This window comes from Lipotes vexillifer, unplaced genomic scaffold (assembly GCF_000442215.2).
Source record: "Lipotes vexillifer unplaced genomic scaffold, Lipotes_vexillifer_v1.1 scaffold184, whole genome shotgun sequence".
NCBI classification, from domain to species: Eukaryota; Metazoa; Chordata; class Mammalia; order Artiodactyla; family Lipotidae; genus Lipotes; species Lipotes vexillifer.
This window is the reverse complement of record NW_006783561.1, coordinates 1,439,042-1,455,610: the sequence shown is the minus strand read 5'-3', so window position 1 is coordinate 1,455,610 and position 16,569 is coordinate 1,439,042. Positions and strand designations below refer to the sequence as shown.

At 37.7% G+C, this 16,569-nt stretch overlaps 1 protein-coding gene across 1 annotated transcript in view; it reads left to right on the top strand.

The window, feature by feature from the left end:
* ARHGAP19 (Rho GTPase activating protein 19) overlaps window positions 1-16,569 on the top strand; it is a 57,212-nt gene that overhangs the window by 29,027 nt on the left and 11,616 nt on the right. The window contains exons 6-8 of the mRNA XM_007456198.1: window positions 172-258; window positions 11,784-11,849; window positions 13,096-13,287. Of these exons, the coding sequence (XP_007456260.1) occupies window positions 172-258; window positions 11,784-11,849; window positions 13,096-13,287 (345 nt within the window). The remainder of the gene's footprint in view (window positions 1-171; window positions 259-11,783; window positions 11,850-13,095; window positions 13,288-16,569) is intronic.

Here is a 16,569-nt window from a genome sequence, read left to right as displayed (position 1 = left end):
CTGAACCAAAAAACCTTTCCAGAATTAAATGTTGTATTAGAGTCAGCTTTCTTGGAGATAGAAACTATCATATGTTTGAAAGAATTAGCTTACTGATAAGTAAATGGGAGTATCTACCTTCTACCTCCCAGCTTTTCATCTCCCTTTTTTGGTTTCTTTTGCTCTGAATAGGTCACTGCAAATGACCTTCAAGAGAATATCACAAAGTTAAACAATGGGATGACTTTTATGATTAAACACTCTCAGAAACTTTTTAAGGTAGGTAACGAATGGGATTTGGGTAGTGACAGGACAAGGAGGATGGAACACGGTGGGATCCTGAGAGGGCTATAAAGATGACTAGATAAGAAAGGCCCTGACTGGAACTGGAAACCAGATCAGACAGTGGTAAAACTCAGAGGGAACAACTAAGGTGGGGAAGAATATCGAGGTACTTAGAAGCTGAGTAGGGCTCTGCCCCCTGGGCAATTGGCTCCATGCCCGAGTCATCCTTCCTTTTTCACGAAAGACAGCAGATGTTGGAAGCAGAGTACTTTTATCCTGTCTGCTTCCAGCCAGTAGAATTTTGACAGCCTCCTTTCATCTTGTATTTATTGTCCTTTTTAGTACAAACTAGCAGTGTGTCTGTCAACATGATTTTCTCAATAACTTAGTGGGTCTCTGTGGATTTTAGTGGGATTCACTCAGAAGATAAATTTAAAGATAAACCCATCTCTTTCTTGGACTCTTGCTGAGAAGGCTGAGGGACAGTACCTTTAAGCTTCCTAGAGGCCCTCTGGTTGGATTGAGAGGATCTGGTAGGCATACCTTTTACTCTTTGAAAGGGCCCTTTGTGTAACTGAATATTCTGACCTTTTGATGTTTCTAAGATTTTTAGCAAAAAGTTGCATAGTCACATCCTTGGCCTTTTCTTTAGAGTATACTTTCCTGATGGTGAATTTTTAAATTTTAGCATCTTTTGCCATCTGGAAAGGATGAGAATTTTTTTTTTTTTTTTTTTGCGGTATGTGGGCCTCTCACTGTTGTGGCCTCTCCCGTTGCAGAGCACAGGTTCCAGACGCGCAGGCTCAGCGGCCATGGCTCACGGGCCTAGCCGTTCCGCGGCATGTGGGATCCTCCCGGACCGGGGCACAAACCCATGTCCCCTGCATCAGCAGGCGGACTCTCAACCACTGCGCCACCAGGGAAGCCCAAGGCTGAGAATTTTTAAGACCACTCAGTTCTGGTTCTTTTTTTGTCTTTCTTCAATTAAAAAAAAGAAAAATGTGGTAAAATACAAATGTGGTAAATGACAACATTTACTATATGTGTACAGGCCAGTGGCATTAATTACAGTCATATTATTATGTAAACCATCACCACCATCCATTGCCAGAACTCTTTTCATCTTGCAAAACTGAAACGCTATACCCATTAAACATAAGTCCCCATTTATCCCTCCCCCTTGGCCCTGGCAACCACCATTCTACTTTCTGTCTGTACGATTTTGACCACTTTAAGTATGTCATAAAAGTGGAATCAATCAATTTTAGTGATTGGCTTATTTCCTTTAGCATAATGTCTTCAAGGTTCATCTATGTTGTAGCATTTGTCAGAATTTCCTTCTTTTTTAAGGCTGACATTTCATTCACTGTATATACCACATTTTGCTTATCCATTCATCTGTTGAGGACACTTGGGTTGCCTCCACATTTAGTGCTTATGAATAATGCTTCTCTGAACGTGGACATACAATATGTCTTCTAGACTCTGTTTTTAATTCTTTTGTATATATAGTTGGCTCTCTGTATCTGTGGGTTCCCCATCCACAGATTCAACCAATGGCAGATTAAAAATATTTGGGAAAAAAAATTCTAGAAAATTCCAGAAAGCAAAACTTGAATTTGCTGCACACCAGCAACTATTTATATATCACTTACATTGTATTTACAACTATTTACATAGCATTTACATTGTATTAGGTACTATAAGTAATCTACAGATGATTTAAAGTGTACAGGAAGATGTGTATAGGTTATATGCAGATACTGTGCCATTTTATATAAGGGACTTGAGTATCTGTGGATTTTGGTATCCATGGGGAAATCCTGGAACCAGTAACCTTGGATCCTGAGGTATGACTCTATAACCAGAAGTGGAATTGCTGGATCATATGGTAATTCTAACAGAACTGCTGTACTGTTTTCCATAGTTGCTGTACCATTTTACCTTCTTACCAACAAGGCACAAGGGTTCCCATTACTTTGCATCCTCACCAACACTTGTTACTTTGTTTTGGGGATTTTTTTGATTATAGCTGTGTTAATGGTTGTGAGGTGGTAACTCATTGTAGTTTCAATTTGCATTTTCCTAATGATTAGTGATATGATGTTGAACATCTTTTCATGTGCTTGTTGCTTATTTGCATATCTTCTTTGGAGAAATGTCTATTCAAGTCCTTTGCCCGTTTTTTTTTTTTTTGGCTGCACCATGCAGCTTGTGGGATCTTAGTTCCCTGACCAGGGATTGAACCCAGGCCACAGCAGTGAAAGCACCAAGTCCTAACCACTGGACCGGCAGGGAATTCCCGCCCATGTTTGAATTGGGTTGCTTGCTTTTTTGTTATTGAGTTGCAGGTGTTCTTTATATATTCTAGATATTAATCCCTTATCAGATTTATGATGTGCAAGTATTTCCTCCCATTCTGTGGGTTGCCTTTTACTTTGTTGATAGTGTCTTGCTGCACAAAATTAAAAAATTTTTATGAAGTCCCATTTGTCTATTTTTTTCTTTTGTTGCCTGTGCCTTTGGTGTCATATGCAAGAAATCATTGCCAAATCCAATGCTGTGAAGGCTTTGCCCTTTACTTTCTTTTAAGAGTTTTATTGTTTTACATCTTATATTTATCTATTCTGGGTAATTTTTTTTTTTTTTTTTCTTTGTGGTACGTGGGCCTCTCACTGCTGTGGCCTCTCCCGTTGCGGAGCACAGGCTCCGGACGCGCAGGCCCAGCGGCCATGGCCCACGGGCCCAGCCACTCCGCGGCATGTGGGATCCTCCCAGACTGTGGCACGAACCCATGTCCCCTGCATCGGCAGGCAGACTCTCAACCACTGCGCCACCAGGGAAGCCCTATTCTGGGTAGTTTTTGTATATGGTATTAGGTAGTGGTCCAACTTCATCCTTTTGCATGTGGATATCCAGTTTTACCAACGTCATTTGTTGAAAAAACTGTCCTTTCCCCATTGAATAGTCTTGCCACTCTTGTTGAAAATCCGTATATTTGAGGGTTTATCTCTGGACTCTATTCTATTCAGTTGGTCTATATGTTTGTCTTTATGCCAGTACCATACTCTTTTGATTACTGTAGCTTTGTAGTAAGTTTTGAAATAAGGAAGTGTGAGTCCTCTAGCATTGTTCTTTTTCAAGATTGTTTTAGCTATTTGGGGTCCCTTGAGATTCCATATGAATTTTAGGATGGATTTTTCTATTTCCTTTTTTTTTATATATAAATTTATTTATATATTTATTTATTTTTGGCTGCGTTGGGTCTTTGTTGCTGTGCATGGGCTTTCTCTAGTTGTGGCAAGCATGGGCTACTCTTCATTGTGGTGCGTGGGCTTCCCATTGTGGTGGCTTCTCTTGTTGCGGAGCACAGGCTCTAGGTGCTCGGGCTTCAGTAGTTGTGACATGTGGGCTCCATAGTTGTGGCTTGCAGGCTCTAGAGCGCAGGCTCAGTAGTTTTGGTGCATGGTCTTAGTTGCTCTGCCGCATGTGGGATCTTCCGGGACCAGGGCTCAAACCTGTGTCCCCTGCATTGGCAGGAGGATTCTTAACTACTGTGCCACCAGGGAAGTCCCAATTTTTCTATTTCTACAAAAACTGTCGTTGGGATTTTGATAGGGATTGCAGTAGATTATTTTGGGTAGTATTGACATTTTAACAGTATTAAGTCTTCCAATCCATGAACAGGGGATGTCTTTCCATTTATTTATGTTGACTTTAATTTTTTTCGGCAATGTTTTGTAGTTTTCATTGTACAGATCTTTCATCTCCTTGGTTAAGTTAATTCCTAAGTATTTTATTCTTTTTGATGCTATTGTAAATGTAATTGTTTTCTTAATTTCCTTTTTGGATTGTTCATTGGTAGTGTATAGAAATACAACTGATTTTTGTGTGTTGACTTTGTATCCTGCTACTTTGCTGAATTTGTTTATCAGTTCTAACAATTTTTCTTTGAAATCTTTAGAGTTTTCTACATATAAGATCATATCATCTATGAACAGAGATAATGTTACTCCTTTACAATTTGGCTGTCTTTTATTTCTTTTTCTTGCCTAGTTGCTCTGGCTAGTTTTGGTTCCTTTTTGTTTAACATAGTTTTTCCTTCAATTTGTCTCCTTACTTTATAGTAGCTTGATTCTGCAAGGCCAACAGGAGAGTCTCTCTAGTATGTGCTAACAAGATTCAGATGAAGATATATTTTATATATATCTTATATGTAATACATATTTTATATATATCATGTATTATAAATGTATATATCATAATTTAATCACAGTTATGCCATCCCATCACTTTAGCATATTATATAACCTGATCATCACAGGAGCAACATTCAGTCACCAATATTCTATTGGTCAGAAACAAGTCACAAGTCCATTTACACTCAGGAAGAGGGAATTATGTAGAATGTGAACATGGAGGCCACCCTAGGATTTACCCACTACAGGATGGCAAGTGATCCAAAGTCCAGAGTTTAGAAATGACAGATCAGAATCTTTGACTTTAGGCTGTAAAACAAAGGGTCAGGGCTGTATCTGGGGCTTAGCTGCCGAAGTCAAAGATTATGGTCAATTAGAAGTCAAGATCTAGGTAAGTGAATTAGAGCAGTAGACATAGGACAACAGGGGAAAGAATGTTTTTTAATGATGAACAAAGATCTTTCAAACCAGTTCTTTATATACTTCTCATTTAGGGGAAGAGCTAGTTCCAAAGCATGGATTTATAGGAATAAGTTGAGAGGAGTTGTGTGTACGGAGAGTGCAATTAACTGACAGTAGTTGTGAATCAAGATGGGGAATTTCTAGGTGCAGTTCCTAATAGAACTCTCCTTCTGTTGAGTTCTCTTATTACCACTGATATGAGATTAACTTTTCATAGCTTACCACTCACAAGTTGAAAGAGAGGTGGGCTCTCAGAGATCTCACTGAATCTCATGGTTTCTAGCTTTTCCACCTTCTGATTTGTTTACCTGTAGAGCCCATTCTCTCTTGCCCATTGTCCAGTACAATTCAGATATGCAATGAAGTTGTACTTCACTGTGAAGGATTTTTTTAAAGTGACTTAAAACAACACAAATTTGTTATCTTACAGTTCTGTAGGTCAGAAGTCTGACATGAGTCTCACTGGGCTAAAATTAAGGTGTTGGCAGGGATGCAATCCTTTCTGGATGTTCTAGGGGAAAATCTGTTTACTTGCCTTTTCCAGCTTCTAGAGCAATGTTGTATCTTTCTGATCCTTCTTCCATAGTGATGTTTCCTTCTAACCACAGCTGGGAAAGGTTCTCTGCTTCTAAGGACCCATGTGATTGTAGTGGACCTGCCTGGATAGCCTAGGATACTCTCCCCATTGCAAGGTCTTTAACTTAATCACACCAGCAAAGTCCCTTTTACTAAGTCAGATAACATATCACTGTGGAGGATCTTGAGAATACAGATTGTACAAACCTTAGAGATAAAACATGAGTACAGTCTCCTAGATGTAATTTGGCTTGGTACAAGTTCTAATTATTAGATTATTTCAGACATTCTCTATTTTTACTCTTCCTTTCTCTTCCATAGATCCCTCTTTTAGCTCCTCATCCTTGGGGTTTTGATTCTTATTTGCTATTTACCTTTGTTTCCAGGCTAGTGTGAGCACTCTTTGAGCCTCTGTTTATCTCTAAAGGAGACAAAGAATGTCTTTTTTTTTTTTTGAGATTTATTTTAGTCTCAGGACTTTTCTCTTTGGATTTGAGTCAGAACCATTGTCCTTGTGGGCATCTGCTTCACCACTTTGGCTGAGTAGGTTCTTCCCTGAGCTGTTCCTGGATGAAAAATGGTTGATTGTTCTGTGTGCTCTATACTTATTCTGAGGTCCTACTTTACCCCAGATTTGTTCTTCTTGTGCTTTGTTGTCTTCCTTTTTATTTTACTAAATTAAAAAAAATTATTCATTTATTTACTTAGGCTGTGCCGGGTCTCAGTTGCAGCACTCAGGATCTTCGTTGCCGCGTGTGGGATCTTTTAGTTGCGGCATGCGGGCTTCTTAGTTGCGGTGTGTGCGCTTCTTAGTTGTAGCATGTGGACTCTTAGTTGCGGCATGCATGCAGGATCTAGTTCCCTGACCAGGGGTCAAACCTGGGCCCCCTGCATTGGGAGCATGGAGTCTTACCCACTGGACCACCAGGGAAGTCCCTTTGTTGTCGTTTTCTTGTTCTCAGGTTTCCTTGGATGGACAGTTTACCTCCTAATCCTCAGATTCTATGTTGCCTCATTCTGTGTTCTTTGAATTTTTTTTCTCTAAAATTATTCCTAACTATTTATAGTTCTATCCTCTACTATTATCAGTCCATCTGACCTAGTCTGGTTTTCTCTCTTTTCAATAGGAGTCACCACATCTTTTCCTAGGGAATTATGACGTATATATAGTTGAGGCCCATTCCCATTTTATCTGGGAAGTCCTATGAACTGTAAAATACCTTGGACCCTCAGATTTTCATTTAAACCTGTCTGCTTCTGGCTCCCTTTCTGAGTATCCCTTCAGCTCATAGTATCTTTTTGGGGCAGAGGTTTTTTGTTTTGTTTTGTTTTTAAATGAAGTTATAGAATAGGTGATGTGGGCTGTCATATTCTTGTTGGGAGGAAATTTCCTTTGACTCTGCTTTATAATTTACCAAGGTAAAAATTAAACTATAGATAGCATAATGTCTTTGTCATGAGACGCTTTTTTGAAAACTTCATTGTGAAGTTTTTCAAATATAGAGAAAAGTTGAAAGAGTGAAACAGATAACTCTCAGATTCAACAAATGTCACCATTTGCCATATTTGCTTTCTCTCTCTTTCTCTCTCTATATATATATTTTAAAATTAATTAATTAATTTATTGATTGATTGATTTTTGGCTGCGTTGGGTCTTCGTTGCTACGTGTAGGCTTTCTCTAGCTGCGGCAAGCGGGGACTGCTCCTCATTGCCGTGCACGGGCTCCTCATTGCAGTGGCTTCTCTTGTTGCGGAATATGGGCTCCAGGCACGCGGGCTCAGTAGTTGCTGCTCACAGGCTCTAGAGTGTAGGATCAGTAGTTGTGGCGCACGGGCTTAGTTGCTCTGTGGCATGTGGGATCCCCCCGGGCCAGGGCTCAAACACGTGCCCCTGTGTCAGCAGGCGGATTCTTAACCACTGCACCACCATGGAGGTCCTCTATATATTCATGCTTTCTTTTTTTTTTTTTTTTTGCCTGAACCACTGACATCATGATATTTTGTCCTTTAATACTTAAGCATGCATCTCCTAAGAATACGAATATTCTCCTAATAGTCACAGTATTGTTATCACATCTAAGAAGATTTACAAGAATTTCATATCAGCTAATATTCAGTTCATATTTAAATTCCCCAGTTGTCCTAAGAATGTATTTCATAGCTGCTTTTTTAAAAAATGTAAACTTGGACTTCCCTGGTGGTGCAGTGGTTAAGAATCCAACTGCCAATGCAGGGGACATGGGTTTGAGCCCTGATTCCACACGCTGCAGAGCAACTAAGCCCGTGTGCCACAACTACTGAGCCTGCACTCTAGAGCCTGCGAGCCATAACTACTGAGCCTGCGTGCCACAGTTACTGAAGCCCACGCGCCTAGAGCCCGTGCTTCACAAGAGAAGCCATAGCATTGAGAAGCCTGCTCACTGCAACAAAAAGTAGCCGCTGCTCGCCGCAACTAGAGAAAGCCCACACGCCGCAACTAGAGAAAGCCTGCGCACAGCAACAAAGACCCAATGCAGCCAAAATAAATAAATAAATAAATTTATTAAAAAATATATAAAAAACATAAACTTGACATATATACACTACCAAATGTAAAATAGATAGCTAGTGGGAAGCAGCCGCATAGCCCAGGGAGATCAGCTCGGTGCCTTGTGACTATCTAGAGGGGTGGGATAGGGAGGGTGGGAGGGAGATGCAAGAGGGAGGAGATATGGGGATATATGGATACATATAGCTGATTTACTTTGTTGTACAGCAGAAACTAACACACCATTGTAAAGCAATTATGTTCCAATAAAGATGTAAAAAAACAAAACAAAACATAAACTGATCAAGGCTTATATGTTCCTTTTGATTATTATATCACTTTTAATCTGGAATAATTACCACCCTTTATCTTGTCATTGATTTGTTGAAGCATTCAGGCCTATTGTGTTGTAGAATATTCCACATTTTAAATTTGTCTTACTGTTTCTTCAAGGTTATTTAACTTGTTCCTTTATCCCTTTCTGTGTAGTTCCTATAAACCACAAGTTAGGTTTAGAGGCTTGATTAGATTCAGGTTAAGCATTTTTGGCAAAGATTCATAGGTGATGTTTGTATACATCATATTGCATCACATTTGGAGGCACAGAATGTAGATTGTCTTACTCTCAGTAATGCTAATTTTGCTACTTGCCACATCTCTCAATTATAAAGGTACATTTTCCCCTTTGCAAGTAGTAAGTAACCTGCAGGGCAATTACCTAATATAATGGTTTAGCATCCACTGATAATCGTGCTGGACAGTATAACTATATTGTGTATCACAAAACAGTGATTTTCTAATTATATTATTAATCTTTATTAGCTGACTTTCTTCTTTGGAGAAGAGCTTTCCTTCTCTCAGTCTCTTTTATTATGAGTCTCTGTAGACTCATGGATTTTTAGTTATTCAAAGTGTTAGTCAATTTCAGTTGTTAATTTTGATATTCAAATTGTACCAAATTTGGCCTGTGATAGCCCTTGTAAGCTGCTTCCTGCTGTGTCTTTTTGACAGGACTCCATTAGTCTTTGAGTGTTTCCATCCTGGCATAAATGTCCCCAGCTTACTTTATACTTTCTCTGCCCTGGGCCTGGAATCAATTATTTTCTTCAGGGAACCCTAGTTTCTTCCACTGACACTGGGTATACGTACTGATTGTTTCTTGGGTGTCATTGCTTCTAGGCTCTGTGAGGGCAAGGAAGTAGAATTAAAATTTTTTTTAAAAGAAATCATTAGTTTATATTAGTATTTCCAATTCAGATTTTTTTTTAATTAAAAAATTTTTTTTATAATTTTGTTATTCATTTATTTTAAGCTCAAAATAATTACATACCATTTGTGAAGAGAAAGTACATGTGCTTAGGCTAGTAGCAATGACTATGTTTCTCTCATCTATACTTGACACTAGGCTGAGTGGAAAGAGATAAGGGATAGCTTAAGAGACTTGACAGCAGGACTCTGATTTTCAAGACATTAACAGGATTTGTTGATATAGTTTTGAAGGTTTTTTAAAAAACTATATTGGTCAGGGGCTTCCCTGGTGGCGCAGTCGTTGAGAGTCCGCCTGCCGGATTAAATGATGATTAGTTATAATATTTTTATTCATTTATTTTAAGCTCAAAATAATTACATACCATTTGTGAAGAGAAAGTACACATGCTTAGGGTAGTAGCAATGACTATGTTTCTCTCATCTATATTTGATACTAGGCTGAGTGGAAAGAGATAAGGGATAGCTTAAGAGACTTGACAGCAGGACTCTGATTTTCAAGACATTAACAGGAATTGTTGATATAGTTTTGAAAGTTTTTTAAAAAAAAATATATCGGTCAGATCTATTCAGAAGTTTCAGGCTGTGAATTAGGTATGTACTGGTTATTCCACTGAATTTTAGGTATTTACATGGATTTTGTTGATGGAGACAGTAGTTTTAGATACATCTTCAATCTTTATCAGGGTTTCTTTTTTTCCCTCTATTTGAGACATCCTAAAAAATAATTTCATATCTTCCTCAAAGTAAAATAGAGGATTAAAATAGTTGTTCAGAGGATTTTTTTTTTTTTACATCTTTATTGGAGTATAATTTAACACTACAGAGCTTTTTCTTGACTTCTTTTACTTTATATTTGTATAAATGTAAATTTTTACATTGTAAATTCCAGATTTTAATAGCATTTATATATGTTAGTTGCTTTATCTTACAATATAATAAATTAATTTCAAAATAATACAACTATTACTACTAACAATAAACTTCTGTAAATGTGTTGATGGAAGTTTAGGATTTCCTTACAGTTCCTTTTCCCTTGAATATATCTCACTAAGATTGTATAGTCAGAATACAGTTTTCAAAAGTTAGGTGGAATAATTCCTTTCTCTGTGCTTATGTTATCATTAAAAAAAACATATTTATTTACTTATTTGGCTGTGCCAGATCTTAGTTATGACACACGGGAACTTCATTGCAGCATGCGGGATCTTTAGTTGCAGCATGCGAGATCTTTAATTGCGGCATGCGAACTCTTAGTTTCCGCATGTGGGATCTAGTTTGCTGACCAGGGATTGAACCTGGCACCCTGCATTGGGAGCATGGCGTCTTAGCCGCTGGACCACCAGGGAAGTCCCTTTTTTTTTTTTTCAATTTGATAAACAGATATATTTTTTTGTTGTTGTACAGGTTTAGTGTTTGCCTCTTTTCCTTTTGGATTTAATTTTACTTTTTGAACCGCTGGTATATTTATATGATTAAAAAGTCAAAACTACACAAAAAGGTATATTTAGAGAAATTTCAGTCCTTTCCCTAACCATTTTCATTGTTTTCTGGTTTATTCTCTTAGTGTTTTCTTTGTGTTTCTTTTTGTAAAAGCAAATTATTGTGTCTATGTGTGTATATTTTTATTTCCTCTTCTTTCTTACACAAGTGCTTTATACACTGCTCTGTAACTTTTCTCACTCAACAGTAGATTCTGGAAGTCACTCATATCAGTTCGTAAAGTGTTTCTTCCCTCCCTCCCTTCTCTCATTTTTAATGACTGCATAGTACTGTGTTGTATGGATGTATAAAAGTTTATTTAACCATCCTCCTATTAATAGACATTTCAGTTGTATCTAATATTTTGATTAATCTTATGCAAGTATGTTTTGTATTTCTGGAGTAATATCTTCAGGATAGATTTTCAGAAGTGAAATTTCTGTTTAAAGGGTAAATGAAAATGTAATTTTTTTAGATGCTGCCAAATTCTCTTTCATAGTGGTTGCATTATTTACACTTCTACTAGGACTGTATCGGGATACTTATCACAGGATTCCGGGTAATATACCAATAAGCTAAATTCCTCCTTGTCTGTTGTTACTCCATAGTAATTCTAAATGGTATTTTCTATACAGTGATTCTAAAATGTGATTTAGGGACCACTTGAAATTTGTAAGGATTTGGGGGTAGTTTCTGTCAAATATAAACATTACTACAAATGTCTGTTGTGGCTCATTTGAAAAAATTACATATATACACACACATATGCCATATATGATTTTTAAAACTACAGTAGTGTCTTCTCACATTTTTCCTATTGGATTTGTTGAGCTATCTTTTTGGTGGCAAGAGAAAGGAAACTATGAAATAGGGTATTTTGAGAATCTTTTGTTTTTCCAGAGTAATCTGCCAGTCAGTTCATTTTAAGAACCACTGTCCTTATGACCTGAAAGAATTTTAGGTTCTGCTAACCGTTTGTTCTTGTTTTTCTTTTATGTCCTGCCCAGGCTCCTGCTTATATTCGGGAATGTGCCAGATTGAACTATTTGGGTTCTAGAACGCAAGCATCAAAGGTAAGAATAGGAAATTGCTCTTAGCCCAAACAAGGAGAGAGCTAGTTAAGATTAGTGGAGTTTTTTTTTTTTTTGCAGTATGCGGGCCTCTCACTGTTGTGGCCTCTCCCGTTGTGGAGCACAGGCTCCGGACACGCAGGCTCAGCGGCCATGGCTCACGGGCCTAGCCACTCCGCGGCATGTGGGATCTTCCCGGACCGGGGCACGAACCCGTGTTCCCTGCATCGGCAGGCGGACTCTCAACCACTGCGCCACCAGGGAAGCCCAAATTAGTGGAGTTTTAAAACAAAGTATGAAATCAAAGTAAAGACATAAGAAAATAAAATGTGTTATAGTTGAAAAAAACAGTCTTTAAATAGCAAATGTATTAAATATTTTTAGTTATGAAAGTACAGTTTTATGTAATACATTCTTCTTTCAAGTTTGGTGGTAAGGTAACACTCTGAAATGTCTAGGAGACTTGAGACCTTATGAGCTTTAGAAAGCAAATGTGTGACGCTTATTAACAAGATTATATGATTATTGAGTTTTAAAAGTGAGAAGTTTAAAAAAACATCACAAGCACTTTTTGATGATTTTTTTTAGTCTGTCTTGATTCGAAACTTCAGCTGTCATCTTATGCTTTTTTTCTGCTCCTGTTGGTTTCTACCTCTCATTCAGCAAATATTTGGTGTGACCAGGAAAACAGTATTTTATTTCAGCTTGTTTAACTGGAGTATGGTTTTTCTTAGAGAGTTGTTTTTGTTCCTCTACCACTGCTGTGTAGTTATCACATTATGTCATGTGAGCACCAGCCAAGAACCAGTGTAATTGGTCTCTAAGATGGGTCTGTCACTTTAGTATCTAGATGATTTTTTAGATTTTAAACTTATAGCTTAACTTCAGTTTCTTCTTCAATGAAATGGGAGTAATATACTTTCACTGCTTAACTCATAGGATACCAATGAAAATTATGTGAGATTAAAAGATGCTCTGAAAACTGGACTATTATATAAATATAATTTTTGGTGACAATATTCTAAATGAATTTAGGTTTTCTGGGCAGGTCATGGGAGTGGGCTGTTGATATAGTCTGTAATTGTAGGTTTCTCTTTATCTGATGATAGTATTTAGATTTTTCTCGTTCCTACATGTAAGAGTATACCATGTTTCCCACATCTCCCCTTTTTTTGTTCCAGTGTGGTGGGAATCTGGAAACAAAGCTGGCAGGATATATTAATTCACTTTTCTTTTAAATTTTCCATAGGATGATCTTGATCTGATAGCTTCGTGTCATACCAGCTCCTTCCAAGTGACAAGATCTCAGAAATGGAACCGGCGAGATTCCTGCCTTCATCAGGAGGAGACCCAGCAGCGTACGGGAGAGGCACTAAGAGAATTGTTCCAACATGTTCACAATATGCCAGAGTCGGCAAAGAAGAAACAGCTTATCAGACAGGTGCCGAAGGCAGGGAGACAGTGACGGGGCTTTAGGAATGTGATTTTTGCTTGTAGAATCACTAGGGAATATTATTAAGAATTTCATTTAATTTTTGTCTCTTACTGGTCCAAGCTTTGGTTTAGCCAAGAAAGCAAACTTGTCTATGGAACCTCAGTGGTGATCTCTGTACTATTGCCCCACTAGAGAAAGGGGGTGGAGGCTCCTGGATTTTTAGAGTAAGCAGAAGGATCCAATGTGGTTAGTTTCTCGAATTTGGTCATGTATGACATTTAAACCCTTCATATTTTCTTGGCAAATAACTTAATCTTGCTGAATTTCAATTTTCTTGTTTGTAAAATGGTAATTGTAATGCCCGTGTTTCATGGTTGTGAAGATTAGAAAGAATCTATGTAAAGTGGCTGCCATAGTAGAGAAAAAGTGGTAGTTCTTACTAGTGAGTTGTTTGCAGTTAGAAAACACTAAATCAAGGGCCCAGTGTGATACTAGAAATAGGAATTCTAGTGGCTGAGTTTGTTTTTTTTGGAGCTATGGGAGCAAAATTAGGTCTCTCATTTGCTATCTTGAGACTCAAAGTATAGCTTGAGTAAATATTGATGACTTGGTTAGTTTCTTTCTCAGGAAATTTATTTTGTCTCAGCCCCTCTTGAATTTTAGCTAAACAGGCAAGGTCAGCCTCTTTACTTCTTATTCGACTGGAACCTTCTTGAGGGATGTCTGTGTTTTTATTTATTTTTTTATACCTAACCTCAAGCATGGGGCCAGACAGAATCAAGTGCTTAGAAATGTTGAACTGAGCTGTTCTTAACAATTGACAAAGTCCTTTAAGAGAAATTTTCTGTCACTCTTCTTTGTTTTGTTTTTTTAATATTTATTTATTTATTTAGGCTGCACTGGGTCTTAGTTGCAGCATGTGGGCTAATTGGTCTCTAAGATGGGTCTGTCACTTTAGTATCTAGATGATTTTTTAGATTTTAAACTTATAGCTTAACTTCAGTTTCTTCTTCAATGAAATGGGAGTAATATACTTTCACTGCTTAACTCATAGGATACCAATGAAAATTATGTGAGATTAAAAGATGCTCTGAAAACTGGACTATTATATAAATATAATTTTTGGTGACAATATTCTAAATGAATTTAGGTTTTCTGGGCAGGTCATGGGAGTGGGCTGTTGATATAGTCTGTAATTGTAGGTTTCTCTTTATCTGATGATAGTATTTAGATTTTTCTCGTTCCTACATGTAAGAGTATACCATGTTTCCCACATCTCCCCTTTTTTTGTTCCAGTGTGGTGGGAATCTGGAAACAAAGCTGGCAGGATATATTAATTCACTTTTCTTTTAAATTTTCCATAGGATGATCTTGATCTGATAGCTTCGTGTCATACCAGCTCCTTCCAAGTGACAAGATCTCAGAAATGGAACCGGCGAGATTCCTGCCTTCATCAGGAGGAGACCCAGCAGCGTACGGGAGAGGCACTAAGAGAATTGTTCCAACATGTTCACAATATGCCAGAGTCGGCAAAGAAGAAACAGCTTATCAGACAGGTGCCGAAGGCAGGGAGACAGTGACGGGGCTTTAGGAATGTGATTTTTGCTTGTAGAATCACTAGGGAATATTATTAAGAATTTCATTTAATTTTTGTCTCTTACTGGTCCAAGCTTTGGTTTAGCCAAGAAAGCAAACTTGTCTATGGAACCTCAGTGGTGATCTCTGTACTATTGCCCCACTAGAGAAAGGGGGTGGAGGCTCCTGGATTTTTAGAGTAAGCAGAAGGATCCAATGTGGTTAGTTTCTCGAATTTGGTCATGTATGACATTTAAACCCTTCATATTTTCTTGGCAAATAACTTAATCTTGCTGAATTTCAATTTTCTTGTTTGTAAAATGGTAATTGTAATGCCCGTGTTTCATGGTTGTGAAGATTAGAAAGAATCTATGTAAAGTGGCTGCCATAGTAGAGAAAAAGTGGTAGTTCTTACTAGTGAGTTGTTTGCAGTTAGAAAACACTAAATCAAGGGCCCAGTGTGATACTAGAAATAGGAATTCTAGTGGCTGAGTTTGTTTTTTTTGGAGCTATGGGAGCAAAATTAGGTCTCTCATTTGCTATCTTGAGACTCAAAGTATAGCTTGAGTAAATATTGATGACTTGGTTAGTTTCTTTCTCAGGAAATTTATTTTGTCTCAGCCCCTCTTGAATTTTAGCTAAACAGGCAAGGTCAGCCTCTTTACTTCTTATTCGACTGGAACCTTCTTGAGGGATGTCTGTGTTTTTATTTATTTTTTTATACCTAACCTCAAGCATGGGGCCAGACAGAATCAAGTGCTTAGAAATGTTGAACTGAGCTGTTCTTAACAATTGACAAAGTCCTTTAAGAGAAATTTTCTGTCACTCTTCTTTGTTTTGTTTTTTTAATATTTATTTATTTATTTAGGCTGCACTGGGTCTTAGTTGCAGCATGTGGGCTTCTTAGTTGCAGCATGCATGTGGGATCTAGTTCCCTGACCAGGGATTGAACCTGGGCCCCCTGCATTGGGAGCACGGAGTCTTACCCACTGGACCACCAGGGAATTCCCTTTGTCACTCTCTGAAGTTACTTTGAGATCTAGCAAACTGTGCTATGACTGGAATTTTAGAGGGTGTTGGCCAAGTAGTATTACAGATTTAAGGTAGTGTAGTGATTTAATTCTTGGTAGAAACTAAGCCAGTAATTCAGGTAGGACAGGTGTAAATGACTTCCCTCATCAAGAACACTGAGGGTTAAAGATTATACAAAGGAAAAAACATCAGTTTTGCTCTTTTTAGAAAAATAGGAAATTATAGAGAAGGATTAAAAGAAAATAAATCACTCATCCTACCAGCATTTACATATTGGGTATTTCTTTCAGTCTTTTTTCCTGTGGATATATTGGGTTGGACAAAAAAGTTAGTTGGCCAACGCAATATTTTGGAATATGGAAACAGTTCGTTTTTCCATACGGAAAAACCTGAACGAACTTTTTGGCCAAGCCAATATTTTGACGTAGTTATGATCATACCATATACTTTCTTTTATTTCTCCCTTTTTTATTAAACATTACAGCCTAAGCATTTTCTCATGCATGCTTGCAAACTCCTCACATACATTTAAAATATTGCCATTTATTTTTGAAGAAACTATACTTTTACTGTTCTCTATGATTATATGTAATTTATTCTCCATGATTATAAAAATAATGAGTACTCACTACAGAAACATTGAAACCTTCAGAAGAGTGTCAAGAAGAAATTAAAAATCAC